The sequence below is a fragment of the Sitophilus oryzae genome, unplaced genomic scaffold (assembly GCF_002938485.1).
Source record: "Sitophilus oryzae breed Bouriz unplaced genomic scaffold, Soryzae_2.0 scaffold_857_pilon_pilon, whole genome shotgun sequence".
NCBI lineage: Eukaryota > Metazoa > Arthropoda > Insecta > Coleoptera > Curculionidae > Sitophilus > Sitophilus oryzae.
Genome location: NW_022147480.1, coordinates 2,237,870 through 2,252,668, shown reverse-complemented (window position 1 = coordinate 2,252,668; position 14,799 = coordinate 2,237,870). Strand labels below are relative to the sequence as shown.

Genomic DNA, 14,799 nt, shown 5'->3' with positions numbered 1-14,799 from the left:
TCATTCCGCCTATATACCATAATTTTTATAAAAGTCGAAGAAAACACTATTAATAGGCAATGTGAAGTCAACAAATCCCTTAATGACGAAGAAGAATGTACCGATGAACCAATTTATATCTAAAATTTCAAATATTTTCAGAGATAAAATGGTTCAAGTCCAAAAAAGTACAAACAAACATTCTTAAAATTGACCACAGTTGTATTTTGAGTTACTTCAGTTTACAATTATACAATATAAAATATAATAAAGCATTGTGTCAAGTTTCCTTCTCCAGCTTGTTTTATTTTAATTAAGTAACATTAAAAACTTCATTTTCTCCATAATTATCTTCTAGGACTTGATCCAGTTCACTTCCCAACCCCTCATACAAAGGTAGAAAAAAGAACATTAGACAACTTAGTTATTATTGTTTTTCGAAGTACGAGTTTTACATCACTAGCTGTGTATAAGAATTATTTTCGTGTATATAGTAGTATATCTGAAAAATTGTTTTTATATTAGGAATTGATGGACTTTTTTCTATAAATGGCGCCGTATAGTACATACATATAATATCTCCAGTAAACAGATTAAACGTATATTACTGATTAGATTGTATCTATTAAAAGTACCTTAAAGTGTTTTCGAAATACTTCGTTTCAACATTGTAACGTATTTTTATTTATAACTGTATTTTTTCTAACGACTAGAGAAAAAAATTGAGTAACACTCAATTATTTTTGTATTGGAGTAGCATTACAAGTTTTACAATAATTATTTTAGCATTTGTAAGATTTTCTCTCTCTGTCTCTCATTGTGCATCTAGAACAAAGATTTATTTTTTGAATCTAGAACAAACATCCATATTTTGAATCGACAGCAAGCAGAGATTCCTATTTTCAATCTAGCACATAGATTTCATAAATTTATCATAATATTTATAAGTATTATAAAGATCAATTTAGGACAAATATTTATAATTTGATTCTAGAGCATACATGGATCTATATCTGGAATCTAGAACAAATGCCTTATTTTGTGTACCTAGAACAAAAATTATTATTTTTTAATCTTATTGATCTAGAACGAACAAAGATCCATATATATGTTTAGAACAAGAATTCATATTTTGAATTTACAACGTACAAATATTTTTATTTTGCATCAAGAATAAAGGCCATATTTTATTTTGAATCTATATGAAACAAAATTATTAGATTTTATACAATACGAACAAAGATCAATATTTTGAATCTAAAACAAAGATTCATATTTATTTGGTTTATAGAACAAAGATTATGTTTTAAATCTAGTAGTGATGAATATTTCAAATTTGTAACAAAGATTCATTATATTGAATCTAGAGCGAACACAGATTTGTATTTTGCATCTAGAACAAAGATCCATATTTTAAATCTAAAACAAATATCCACATTTATTTGGCTTATAGAACAAATATTACGTTTTGAATCTAGTACAAATATTATCAAATCCATTTTGCAAATTTGTAGGTAACAAAGACTCATATATTGAATCTAGAACGAATAAAGATTAATATTTTGAGTCTAGAACAAAGATTTATATTTTGATTTTACAACAAAAAGATTCATATTTTGAATTCAGAATGCACAAATCAATATTTTTGATCTAGAATATTTATATTCTAGAATATTACATAGATCCACATATTAAATCAAAAATAGAGATAACTTATACCTTCAATGTAAAATAAAATTCTGTTTGTGTCCGGCAGTAATGAACTTTATAGTACTTTATACAGGAAAAAATATCGATCACTATTTGGTATGACTTAAGTTATGTGAACATAGCAGAAAGTTGTACGATTTGCATAAAAAATTAAAATAAATTTGAATAAAAAAACGTGTTGTGTAAACCTTCTAATTCTTAGGTAGGTAATTTTTCATACCACCCAGGTACATATTGCTTAAAAAATCGTTTATTTTTATTCATTTCCATACCGGTTTTTTTCTTGTAGCTGAAATATATCTTGTTCTTTTGCAACTTCAACTAAAAACCGTTCAATTTTCAAAGACAAACACGAATTATGTATGTGTTTAATTACAGAATCACCGACAGCCTTGGGAAACTATTTTTCACGTTGAGTCAGTCTTATATTAGACTTGTTTGCTTGCGAGTCGCTTAGATAAAACCAGTGACGTACACAATATCAGAACATCCTATATTCCTATATTTACATCATCTGTTATGTCAGGATCAGGATAGGCTTCGCTTTGTGTGCTGTACCCTATTTAGTATTCAAGGAACCAATCAATTTAATGTATAAAATCCTTAAGTGACTGACTCACTGATTAATCACGATTCTGCTCAAAAGTAAGAAGCTCAATTTTGGCATACAGGTTGATTCTATTCGAAATTAGAATATTTTTTATTTAAAAAACGGTCCAGTTTTCGAAAAAACGCTTAAACACGTATATTTTATTTTGTTTTTTTTACATATTTTAAAATTTTTAAAAAATGTATACTGGGTGTTTCGAAAAATCTGGTCAATGATTAATCACGATCCTGCTTAAAGTGCGTGACGTAAAAAGCTGATTTTTGGAAAACGGATTGACTGTGGGGTGTAGAGGTTCGATAAGGAGGGGTTTCTCGAATCTCAAATTCCAAGAGGGTGAAAACGCCCCTCAAATATTACAATATTTGTTATTTAAAAAACGGTGGGTTTTTCAGAAAAACTCTTAAACACGTATATTTTGTTGTTTTACATATTTTAAGATTTTTTAAAAATTTATACAGGCTGTTTCATAAATTATGACCACTGAGTAATCAGGATTCTGCCCAAACTGCTTGACGTTTAAAGCTGATTTTTGGCAAACGGATTGGCTGTGGGGTGTAGAGGTTCGATAAGGAGGGGTTTCTCGAATCTCAAATTCCAAGAGGGTAAAAACGCCCTTCAAATATTACAATATTTGTTATTTAAAAAACGGTTAGTCTTTCGGGAAAACGCTTGGACACGCATAATTTTTATTTTGTTTTTTTACATATATTTTGAAATTTTTTAAAAAATCATACAGGGTGTTCCAAAAAGTAATTGATTAACCACGATTCTGCTTAAACTGCTTGACGTAAAAAGCTTATTTTTGGCAAACGGATTTTTCCAAAGTCAAATTCCAACGAGATGAAACTACCCCTCAAATATTACCAAGTTATATAATAATATCGCCATATTGTTTTTTCTCATGCTGACATAAATGTGAGAAAATTTTATCCAGTTTGTATGTTATTGGAAATTCTTGCTTTGCTTTATCATCACCATTACAAATGATTAATTCGACGCGAACGAAGTCGCGGGTACACGCTAGTTAATAAATAATTTTATTCACTTTCACAAAATTTGTATTTGTACAATATCAATATTTTTAATAAACACGTGGACTGCTCACAAATACATTCGTGTGTCGTCTCGCTAGTTCGTGTGTCATGGCTTTGAATTTTTACTCCCAGCGCGCGTAAAGAAGTTTCACATCAAAAAGTTTTTCCTCTTGCAAAAACAATCCGGGGACATACTGTATATATAAGATGACAAAATAAATATTAAAACACGAGAAAATATCCATTGTAGCGTTACGCCACTGTAGCATCCGATTATCATTGAATTAAAAACACTCGGCCGATTTCACACAAACACAATACACTTACCAAATGGCCTTGTATGTTAAGTGTGGAACAGTGTAAATAAATAACTTTTCCCATGCCGATATGATTCGTATCGTACGATGGATGGACTAAAATAGATTTTAATTTGAACTAATACTTATTACATTGTGGCTAAGTTTAAAGTGCATAAAATATAACTATTGAAAATTGTGTGCAATTTTCCAATAAAATGTCAGACTGTTTAAAAGAAACCTACTTTCAAAATCAATTATAGGTAGGTACCTACAAGGTTTTAAACTTAGGGTAGACATTTCTGAATTACATTTGAAAATGTCACATGAACAAGCAGGAAGAAGTTGATATCTTGAATTCATACTTTAAATCTATAGCAAATATCCGTCTTTTGAATCTAAAACAAAAATTTTAATTTTAATCTTGAACAAAAATTCAGATTTGCAATTTAGAAAGACATATTTTGTAGATACTTATTTTGGATCTAGATTTCAAAAACAAATATTCATATTTTGAATCTAAAAAGAACAAAGATCCATTTGTTAAATCTACAATGACATAGATCGATATTATGAATCTAGAACAACGATTCATATTTTGAATCTAGCACAAAGATTCATATTTCGAATTTAGAACAAAATTCATATTCCGAATCTAGAATAAATATTCGTATTTTGAATCTGAAACAAAGATTCACATTTTGAATCTAGAATAAGGTGTTTTTCTAATCCCTATTATGTAAACAATGATGATGGGATAACGGTAATACATAAATATATATTTTTCACCATATTTTGAATTTTCCAAAGGAAAAATACCCAGAACTATGTTATATTATCAAACTGTCATAAAGATAAAGACAATATTTTAAGAATAATAGATCAATTTTTGGGTTTCGAAACATTTTTATCGTTAAAAACACTTAAAATTGTGCAGAAATGAATCAAAACAGATTTTTTTTGTTGTTTGATAGTACCGTCAATGTCAAATAAACCAGAATTTTCCACGGCTTTCTGATAATAGTTGAAAATAAATTGCAAATTAGGTTAACTCCGATAACAATTTCTATATGGAGGTGGTGATAAACAATACATCATTGATAATAACGTTATTTACGGTTAATTTTTATACATGGTGTTTCAAAAAACATGTGCCATCTCTCGTGGGGAAATTCCTCACGTAAAAATAATATTTATCAATCAGTTGAAAACATAAATATTGCAAAAAACAACACAAATGGCTTATAAAAAACTCTTAATTCCTCTAATTTATATACTTACATTATGTAGCGACTTAAATATAATTTTATAGTATAAATATAAAGCCAATTTAATATTCAACAAAATTATTATTCTTTGCATATCTACTACAAATCATAGTAGCTCTAAAAAACTATTATCATAACAAAAGAAAATTATCCTACTCACTTATAGAACACATACGTATATCTACAAACTATTTTAAATAACAAATAGAGCCATTTAAACTGGTTATATTACCATTGTCAAATAGAAGGCATACTGCTTCAATTATACTCTTCATGTTTGTCAAGCAGTAGGTAAACAAAGGTTATTCACCCCTGATACATCCGAGTTTTTAATAATGCTCCAGATTTTTATTTAAATCTCAATGGAAATTTTGCCACTGTTGTTTATAGATAATAACAACAAAACTGTCGCAGAGTAATTTTTTTTTTTGGTTAGGTTACGACAAAATATTATTATTTATTTCGATTTTTGTGAAATAGCGATTCTTTACAGGTTTGGAGATGAAAACAAACGAAATAAACGTAAATAAATAGTGGAGAGTTCGGCTAAAAACTGTCGGTAACTGACCCACATATTTTTGTTTATCACGACCATTACCTAGGGCATGTCACTCCAAATTATGACTTACCTTGTTGGTGTCTGAGTCGAAGGGCATGTTATCTAAGTTCGTGGTTGAACTGGGGTCCGCACACACCACTCGAAAGCATTCAACACTGCTAAAAAACACAAAAAACTTGCCAATTCTGGTCGGGTTGATTCTGGTTTACGCTAGCAGCAATACGGTCAGCTATCTGACATTGACCCATCCCACAGTTTTACGCGCAGAATTGACGAAGCGAGACGCACTTTGTATTTGGAGGTTTTTCTCGAAGAATTAAGGGTTGGGGTAGGTTATGACCGGGATTTGGCGCTGCCAATTTAAATTATTTAGGCAGTCAAATTGTTTAAAAATGACACGGCGCACCTATTTTGGCATTTCGCTCAAAAAATTGTAGGTTGCTTTGACGACGGGCCATCTAGTAGTCAACTGAAGAACTAGGGCGCCAGGTGCGATTGATCGGACCGAAATCCTAAATACTTAAAAACGAAATAAATAGAAAACTCGTAAATAACAACTATCCTGTTTTATTCAAAGAAAGAATAACATTCTATTCTTGATAAAATTATATATTCAATAATCAGCATTATGTAAAATATTTGAATCTTTCTTTTTTACATTTTTAAGATAATACATAGCTGAACTGTAACTTGAACAGCATTCAACACAACTCACTAGATGGCGCCTAATGAAGAAAATTTAAAAAGACGATTAAAAAATTTTAATTAATTTGAAAAAAAATCATTGGTATTCCAGGGTATTCTAAAAAACAAATGTTTTATTTTCTTCCTGTCATTAAGAGAAATATTTTTCGTAGCAATAATAATACATTTAATTAAAAACTACATTTTTACAACCTTTTTTACATAATTTGTGTTAGTTATTGTGTTAATTTTTATAATTTTTGGACTACCTTTACCGCGTTAAGGACAGTTGATGCATTCTGTCTTCAAAGTGATTTATATTAACTTGTCCTTGAAATTGAATTGTTTCAAGTGTAGATAGATTGTAATTGAAATACGTTTTAAATAAATTATATAGGTATTAATATTATTTATGCTGATTTAATAAGTAGGTATCTACTTCAGACAAAGCGCTAGCATATCGTGCCGGATTTTTTTTTGGTATTTAAAAATAAAATTTAGAAAAAGAGGATCAAAAAACCTACGATTGATGTTGTATTTCATTGTTAATAAAGCAGAGACATGCTTAAACAACAATATTTGTTATTATCTCAACATTTTTATTTTTCAACAAGTTTATTTTGTCTTAGGTTGTTTATTTTATTGGTTTTGTGATCGTTATCTTTGAATTTTTAAAGTTGTGTTATGCATAATTAGGCATGTTTTGACATATATTTTGAATACAATCTATGTGGTAAAATGCGAGAATGACCTAAAGTGGTGTAATCTTTGCCTAAAGTATATTTTTTTAATTTTAATTTTAATATTCTTTTCGGAAAATTTTAGCATACTGTATCTTAAAAGGTAGAACGTTTAAGACATACATTCATTCATATGAAGTTTTTTTCTTAAAATGGGTCTAAGAATCGACTCCTAAATACTAGCATATCCACTATATTAATGACTTATTTAAGCAAACACCTTGTATAAAACTACCATTAATTTATTTTACTTATACAGGGTGTCCCAGAAATAAGTTCAAGTATTTTAAGGGGTGGTAGATCTCGATAAAAGAAACATATTTTCTTTTTATCGTTTTTCAAATAAGTCCAAAATAACGGAGTTATTTTATTTTGAAAATTTCTAAAAAGAAATTATTTATTGCTAAATGTTTTAGAACCACTGGATCTTTTCTGGATTTTCTTTCTTGTAAATTTAATCTACTAGCTATGTTGCCATATTATCAAGAAATTATTTTTTTAAATAAAAACTAAAACCATTTCCAAACAAATTTTCAAAAAAAAAATCTGGGGTTGAACCAACAGTTAACCTAATAGGACTGCTCATTCAGCCAAAAGTGTCCGCCAGGTGCATGCGAAAACTACTCGCTTTGTGACGTCATTGTAGCCCTTGTCATAGTTATTAGTCCTTATCCGGCAACCAATAATACACACACGTGCATTATTGGTTACCGAATGCAAAACGTTCATTATTAAGAACAGCAGCATTTTTAAGAACAGCAGTTCCCAGCATCACCTTTTGCAAGAAAGGTAGCCTAAAGCCCCCTCTTTTTCTTCTTTTTTATACATTTCCCTCACTATTTCTTTCTTGTTCATATTGGTACCACGGCTAAGGGTATTGCGGCGGGTTGCTGTTGGCTACCTCCGCGGCTGTTCTGGACGAAGCCCACAATCCTGGGCGACTCTGGTTCTTGGCTGCAAATTGGGGCTTTAGGCTCCCGTTTGCTCCTTTTTATTTTCCATCATTTATTTTCGTTTCCTCATCAATTTTTTTTCCATCTCCTGGGTTGCACACGGTGCCTCGTTGCATCGTTTGCTTCCTGGTTTTTTGTGTTTTGGGATCGGTTTCATCGCTTCCTGGTTCCTTACCGTACTGATAAAGCCTGAAGGCAGTAACATCAGAGTACACTAGTGTAGGTGTGTGGTTGTGTGAGTGTGTGAGTGTGCGTGTCTGCACTGGTGTACACTGGTGTATACGGTTGCGAGTTGTTGAGGGCTGAGCCGTTTAATCTTAAACTATAAATAATGAAACACCAATGACATCCGGCAAGATGCCGAAGAACGCGAGTTCCTCATCGTAGCTGGTAAGGCATTCGTGTTTGGGGTAGTGCAGCTTGCCGGTGCGGTAGTAGTTGAGGATGTGGCGGAAGATGTCAGGGTCGCGGTCGAAGAAGTACTCCTTGATGTCCTCGTCGTAGAAAAACTCGCGCTCGTTGGAACCGAGCAGCGTGTCCGGGTACTTCTCTAGCGTGTTCCTCCAGGTTTCGAAGCGCCGTCCCGACACGTTGATGAGCAGCTTCTCGTCGTCGGTCTTGCCAGAGGTCTTGCGGCGGTCCTTGGGCACGGGTGGCGGAGGCAGCGGGTGCGTGGCGATGGGCACCCAGCCGATGGCCGCCGCCCGCGCGAAGGGCAGCCAAGCGGCGACCGAGGCCATGCTGTGCGGCATGTTTTTCTACGACGAGGACGTCAAGGAGTACTTCTTCGACCGCGACCCTATATAATATATAATATACGGTTGCGAGTTGTTGGGGGCTGAGCCCCGTTTAATCTTTTATATATATATATGTATATAATAAGAATTTATAATCGTTATGTATTAACATTGATGGTAAAATATGTAAATTATTTTGTTGTAAAATTAACATGAATAAATTAGTATTATAAGATAATGTACTTAACTAAAATCCGTTTTTTTATTTCACATTTCAATTCATATCGTATTTATATTTGTAAACACTGAGATATGTTATTAAATAATAATAAAAAGAAAGTAAATAAATATTGATCAATTATTAAAGACGCCTAAAACTGTTAATCAATAAAACTAGTACTGTATTTTTATTTTTCTACTTGCTGTATTAAAATTCCTTAGTATTTTTAGTTGATCCCTCGTATACGGCCAGCGTTCTGACTGATAAAATAGCACATCCGCTGCACCCGGTAAACGTACAAATTTTTGTCACCTCGAAGGGTCACGGGCCGTCTTTGAAGTCAAAATAACAATAGAATTCCTTAGAGTGGATCAACTGATATATTTTATATTCTTTAAACTGTGGTTGAACCTTTAGATATTAGCCTATTATATTAGCTAAAGGATGTTTTGGTGATAATTCGTTTAGGCATTGTAATGCATTTAGTGAATCTGAACATATCACCCTTTTGGAAGGAGGTAGCGAGTTGGCATCCCTGCTTCCTGTATACAGGGTATCCCAATATTTCTTGGACATAGAACTACTACGTATTTTTGAAATCAAAATAAGTTCATTGGACATAATGTGATGTCCACGGAATATTTGGACACCCTATATATTTTTAAAATAAGATAGACCAATTTAGGGTTGTTTAATTATTTTTTTAATTGCTTTCCCATTTACTCATACGTTCCCTTGACCATTTACAAATAAATCTAGCACAATTGGTTCATAAATAAGACGTGTGTGGTTGACCAGAGACGGAGATTGTACTTTCATTGGCGAGATAGAACTGGAGGAAGTACCTTGAGATAAAAAATTAAGGCTTTTTTCCATTCCATCAATGTCGGAAATAGCCCTCCGATAGATCGACAACTCGGTTATTCACGGTAACCTTGTAGCGAGTATAACTAATAAAAATTGGTCTAATATATGACACATTTTAAAAAATAAAAAACGATTAGAACATTAAAACAATTTTTTATTACCTATCTTAAAGAATTATAATAGAATAGAATTCTGAAAGTAAATGGCCTGTTCACTGTTCCTATAGAGGCTTGGAATAAAACGGATCCAAATGACCTTTTTACTGCGTTTTACTGTAGTGTTTTACTGTAAACAGCTTTGGTTAGGCGTAGGGAATGCAATCCCGCACCAAAATCTCAATCCCGCAAACCCGCGGGATTAAAGCAATCAATCCCGCGGATCGGCAAAATTGCGGGACTGTAAACAATAGTCATACATTTGGTCCTAAATGGTACAAAAGGCACTGTACATTTTGCATAGGCTCACAATATATTGATTGGACCGGTGTGTACAGGGTGTTCAAAAAATATATTTAATATTAATAATATATATAATTTATCTACTTATTTTATAAATAAAAATATTATTCTGATGTTGAAGTTTTTTTTTAAATTGTGTTAGTTATCTGCTTTTAGATACACTATATATCAATAATTTTTTGACATATGCAGAATGTACAAAGCTTTTTGTACCATTTAGGATCATACGTATGACTAAAAATGCATATTTTTCGAAAAAACGTCGTATTTTCCTTAAAACAAAAATAATTAAAAAACCGATCAAATTGTTTTTTTCTAATTTCAATACAGATTAGTCGTACTTGGTAAAAATTTCGATTTTTTAAAAATTGTAAATTTGCGGTAAAAAAGATTCTTAAGCAAATTTTCACACTCTTATAAAACACCCTGTATACGAGAATTCGCTAAATATATTTACAATCACAAAATCACAATAAATGCATCTAAAACCTGGTCCAAACCGCATCCCAAAATCTTTTTTAGTTCAAAAGATGTTCAACTTTAAATTTACCCTAAAATTTTGCTTGTCCCGATAATTATGTCCGGCAGTTTATTTGACGAAGTTGTCCACAAGTTAGTACTTGTGGTTTAACTAGTGTTAAACGCTTTTCTTCACTTACGCACATACGCCACAAAGAAATCTAATAACTAACCTGTTTGTTTTTTGTTTCACTTATTTTTAATGGCCAAGCTATAAGGGGAATCTCCCGGGCACAGAATATACTAACGAAAAAGAAGCCCAAGTTCCTTGTAATAAATCGGTTCCATTTTCGTAACGCCATCTCTCGACAAAGCTGACATTTACAGGTTAGCCAAAGGGGTGCGGGGCCGGGGGGAATTGTAAAATACACTTTTTTATTTTAATTATTTTTATTCGCTATTTGCAATTTTATTTTTAAAACATATTATGTGAAACAATCACAAATAATATGTCTTAAAAATAAAAATACAAACGGAAACAAAAGGAATTAAATAATCTGAAAATCTACAAAGTTTATTGATAAAAAAGTTAGGCTATGCAAATTGATATATTAAGTATTACCTCTTTGGTATAACATTGTTAAACAAACATTAACAAATCATAACATATCAGATCATAGAACTAAAAAAAGGACTTTAAAAACAGGTGATACAATACTTCAAAATTAATTTTAACATAATATCAAAACCGAAAAATCAAACTGCAAACACAACCACACTTATCACAACAGAAATTAACACACACTTCCGCGGCAAATGTCCAAGAAAGACTGATCATTCTGATTGGTGCTGGTCCGGAGCTACGCTCACGTCGTATTGTCGGTAAGCAAAATCCCTGTACAAAAATCTTGACGATCAGCGCCATCACCCGTCATAATTGGGAAACTTTTGCTGGAACCATTTTGAATATTTCACTTACATGGCCCTGCTCCTGGGTTCCGAGCGTCGACGCATCGGCCCGGAACGAAGCGGTTTGATCTTGATCGAGATCGATTCGGTTACCCAGTAGCAGGGCCATGTAAGTGAAATATTAAAAATGGTTCCAGCAAAAGTTTCCCAATTATGACGGGTGATGGCGCTGATCGTCAAAATTTTTGTACAGGGATTTTGCTTACCGACAATACGACTTGAGCTACGACCGGACCAGGACCAATCAGAATGATTAGTCTTTCTTGGACATTTGCCGCGGAAGTGTGTGTTAATTTCTGTTGTGATAAGTGTGGTTGTGTTTGCAGTTTGATTTTTCCGTTTTGATATTATGTTAAAATTAATTTTGAAGTATTGTATCACCTGTTTTTAAAGTCCTTTTTTTAGTTCTATGATCTGATATGTTATGATTTGTTAATGTTTGTTTAACAATGTTATACCAAAGAGGTAATACTTAATATATCAATTTGCATAGCCTAACTTTTTTATCAATAAACTTTGTAGATTTTCAGATTATTTAATTCCTTTTGTTTCCGTTTGTATTTTTATTTTTAAGACATATTATTTGTGATTGTTTCACATAATATGTTTTAAAAATAAAATTGCAAATAGCGAATAAAAATAATTAAAATAAAAAAGTGTATTTTACAATTCCCCCCGGCCCCGCACCTTTTTGGCTAGCCTGTAAATGTCAGCTATGTCGAGAGATGGCGTTACGAAAATAGAACCGATTTATTACAAGGAACTTGGGCTTCTTTTTCGTTAGTATATTCTGTGCCCAGTAGTAATGTGTCGATTCCGCGGATACCGCACGGTAAATCCCGCAAATTTGATCCCGCGGAATCTCAGTGGGATCCCGCATTTGCGGGATTGCATTCCCTAGTTAGGCGTCTCACTGCCATATTCCTTTTCCTGTTGGGAACTCTGGAGTTGTTTTATATATTATTACACTTGCTTTGGCTTCTTTGTAATGGTATCTTCTTTATATGAAAATGGACCTAAGTGCAGATTTATACATATACTTTAGGTGCCAATTTATTAGTATACCGGGCGCGTCTCAAAAGTGGCTCACCACTATAACTTTTTTATTTTTTCAGATAAAAAAACGAGATTTGGTATGTTAGAATATGACATAAATTAGGATTGATTGACGTATTCAATTGTTTTTTATCGCTACCTGTTTCACCGGAAATAACTATAACTTTTGATTTTTAAATGGCACCCTCGGTATTTTTTTACTTTATTCCATAGAAAATGACACTCTGAATAGGATGACATATCATATGTCAACATTTGACATTCTTTTGCTTAAAAAAAAATCGTATTTTAAAATTCAATCTAGAGTGCCATGCATGGCTATGTTAAAAACACAAAATTCTTAATCAAGGAGCCTTGGAAATGTATTTTGGCTTGGAATTGTCCTGTTTAATGTCTTGTCCTGGCCAGTTAGAAAATGCTCAAATCATATTTTTAATCATATCTCAATTTTTTCAAATGGAACGAGGGTGGCTCATTAGCATATTAGGAAAAAGCATTTTTTACGAATAATTTGATACCACACACTTGGTATTTCGAGTCAAATTTTCATTACGAACCGCAAGTTATAATTTCAAATAAATAGCGATATGCGAAAATGTCAAAAATTGACATATGATATGTCATTCTGTTCATATTGTTATTTTCTATAGAATAAAGTAAAGAAATACCGAGGGTGCCATTTAAAAATCAAAAATTGTAGTAATTTCCGGTAAAACAGGTAGTGACCGAAAACAATTGAATACGTCAATCAATTCTAATTTATGTCATATACTAACACACCAAATATCGTTTTTTGATGTAAAAAAATAAAAAAGTTATAAGGATGAGCCAATTTTTAGATGCACCCGGTATAAAAGAACTAAGTAAATTCTAAGTAGAATCAATAAATATGCTATATTTATATACACTTTATAAACTTCTACACTAATTAAAACGTCTGAACGATCCCTTATTCTTAAAAAAATATATATCTTACATTAGTTTTACTTTTTATCCTAATTAAATTAAGGAGAGGAATATTAAAAACTCCCAATTTAATTCTTTCATTTATTTCATTATATTTCATTACACAGACTCACACATTTAATCGACTGTTTGAAATCGCATAGGAATAAAATCATTTGGCCCACTACATGTCATATCCAGGCCACTTTAGAATATGCCAACGCTTATCAGTTGTGTCCACTTGAATCCATGGACGTTGTCCAGATATATCGATCCTCGATCGAGAATTTGAATGATTTTAGAAGGTATCAGCGATTAGAGTTTGAAAATAAATTTTGAACATCAAAATATAATTAATATTATAATTATTATTTAGAATTTCCTTTTCTGGGGGTTTCTTAAAAAATATTGTACCTAAACGATTACATTTTTACAAATTGTATGTTTTGGGTTAGTTGGAGGACTATTAGAGCTACAATTTAAAAATAATTTTACAAGATACAGAGTGTCTCAAATAAGTAAAAAATATTATAGTTTTTTTTAAATGGAACACCCTGTATATTATTACATTTTTTAGATTCTACGATTGAAATAAAGGTAAATTTGATTAAGGTTTATAACACTTAAACCTTACCGTTTTTGAAATATTTTCAATTTTGTGAAAGTGCAGTAAAAAATTTAAGGCTTCATTTTCTCCAAGGATATCAAAGTTTTTAATACTAAATATTTACTGAAGATTATTTATTGATCAGATATCGTGTTGCAATAATAAAAATTATACTACCTTATACAGAGTGTTCAAAAATTTATATTAAATAATTACTAGATTTAAACGGCAATAACTTGTTTAATTTAAATGGAACACCCTCTATATTTTACGTGAATCAGATGGACAATTTAATTGTCTATCAAATTGTATTATACTATTTTACCTACCTTTTCAAATTTTCGTAGAAAATGTATTTCCTTATAATTTAGATAACATTTATCACTATGCCCATGGAATATTGGCATTTTAGATTTTTTTAAAGCAACATATTTATAATATGTACAAAATGCACAGGTGGTAAAAATAAAAATATTGCAAGCCCATTTGTTTACAAAAAAAAATCTTTGTAAAATAGTATACCAGTTAAATATACCACCATCATTTCGGCCCAAAAATTAGTTAATTACATATTTATAGTTGTTTTAGTTATTCTAAATAAATGGTATGGAAATTTGAAAAAGTATAAACGAGATTAACCATTTTAGA

At 31.4% G+C, this 14,799-nt stretch overlaps 2 protein-coding genes across 2 annotated transcripts in view; both read right to left on the bottom strand.

The window, feature by feature from the left end:
• Nucleotides 1-5,872, bottom strand: part of LOC115889921 (aryl hydrocarbon receptor nuclear translocator-like protein 1) — a 212,014-nt gene extending 206,142 nt beyond the window's left edge. The window contains exon 1 of the mRNA XM_030910019.1: nucleotides 5,527-5,872. Coding sequence (XP_030765879.1) covers nucleotides 5,527-5,553 — 27 coding nt within the window. The 5' untranslated portion in view covers nucleotides 5,554-5,872. The remainder of the gene's footprint in view (nucleotides 1-5,526) is intronic.
• Nucleotides 5,873-8,150: 2,278 nt separating this feature from the next.
• Nucleotides 8,151-8,585, bottom strand: LOC115889833 (potassium voltage-gated channel protein Shal-like). Its single transcript, XM_030909909.1, has one exon. The coding sequence runs from the start codon at nucleotides 8,583-8,585 to the stop codon at nucleotides 8,151-8,153; it is 435 nt and encodes a 144-aa protein (XP_030765769.1).
• Nucleotides 8,586-14,799: the final 6,214 nt, after the last annotated feature.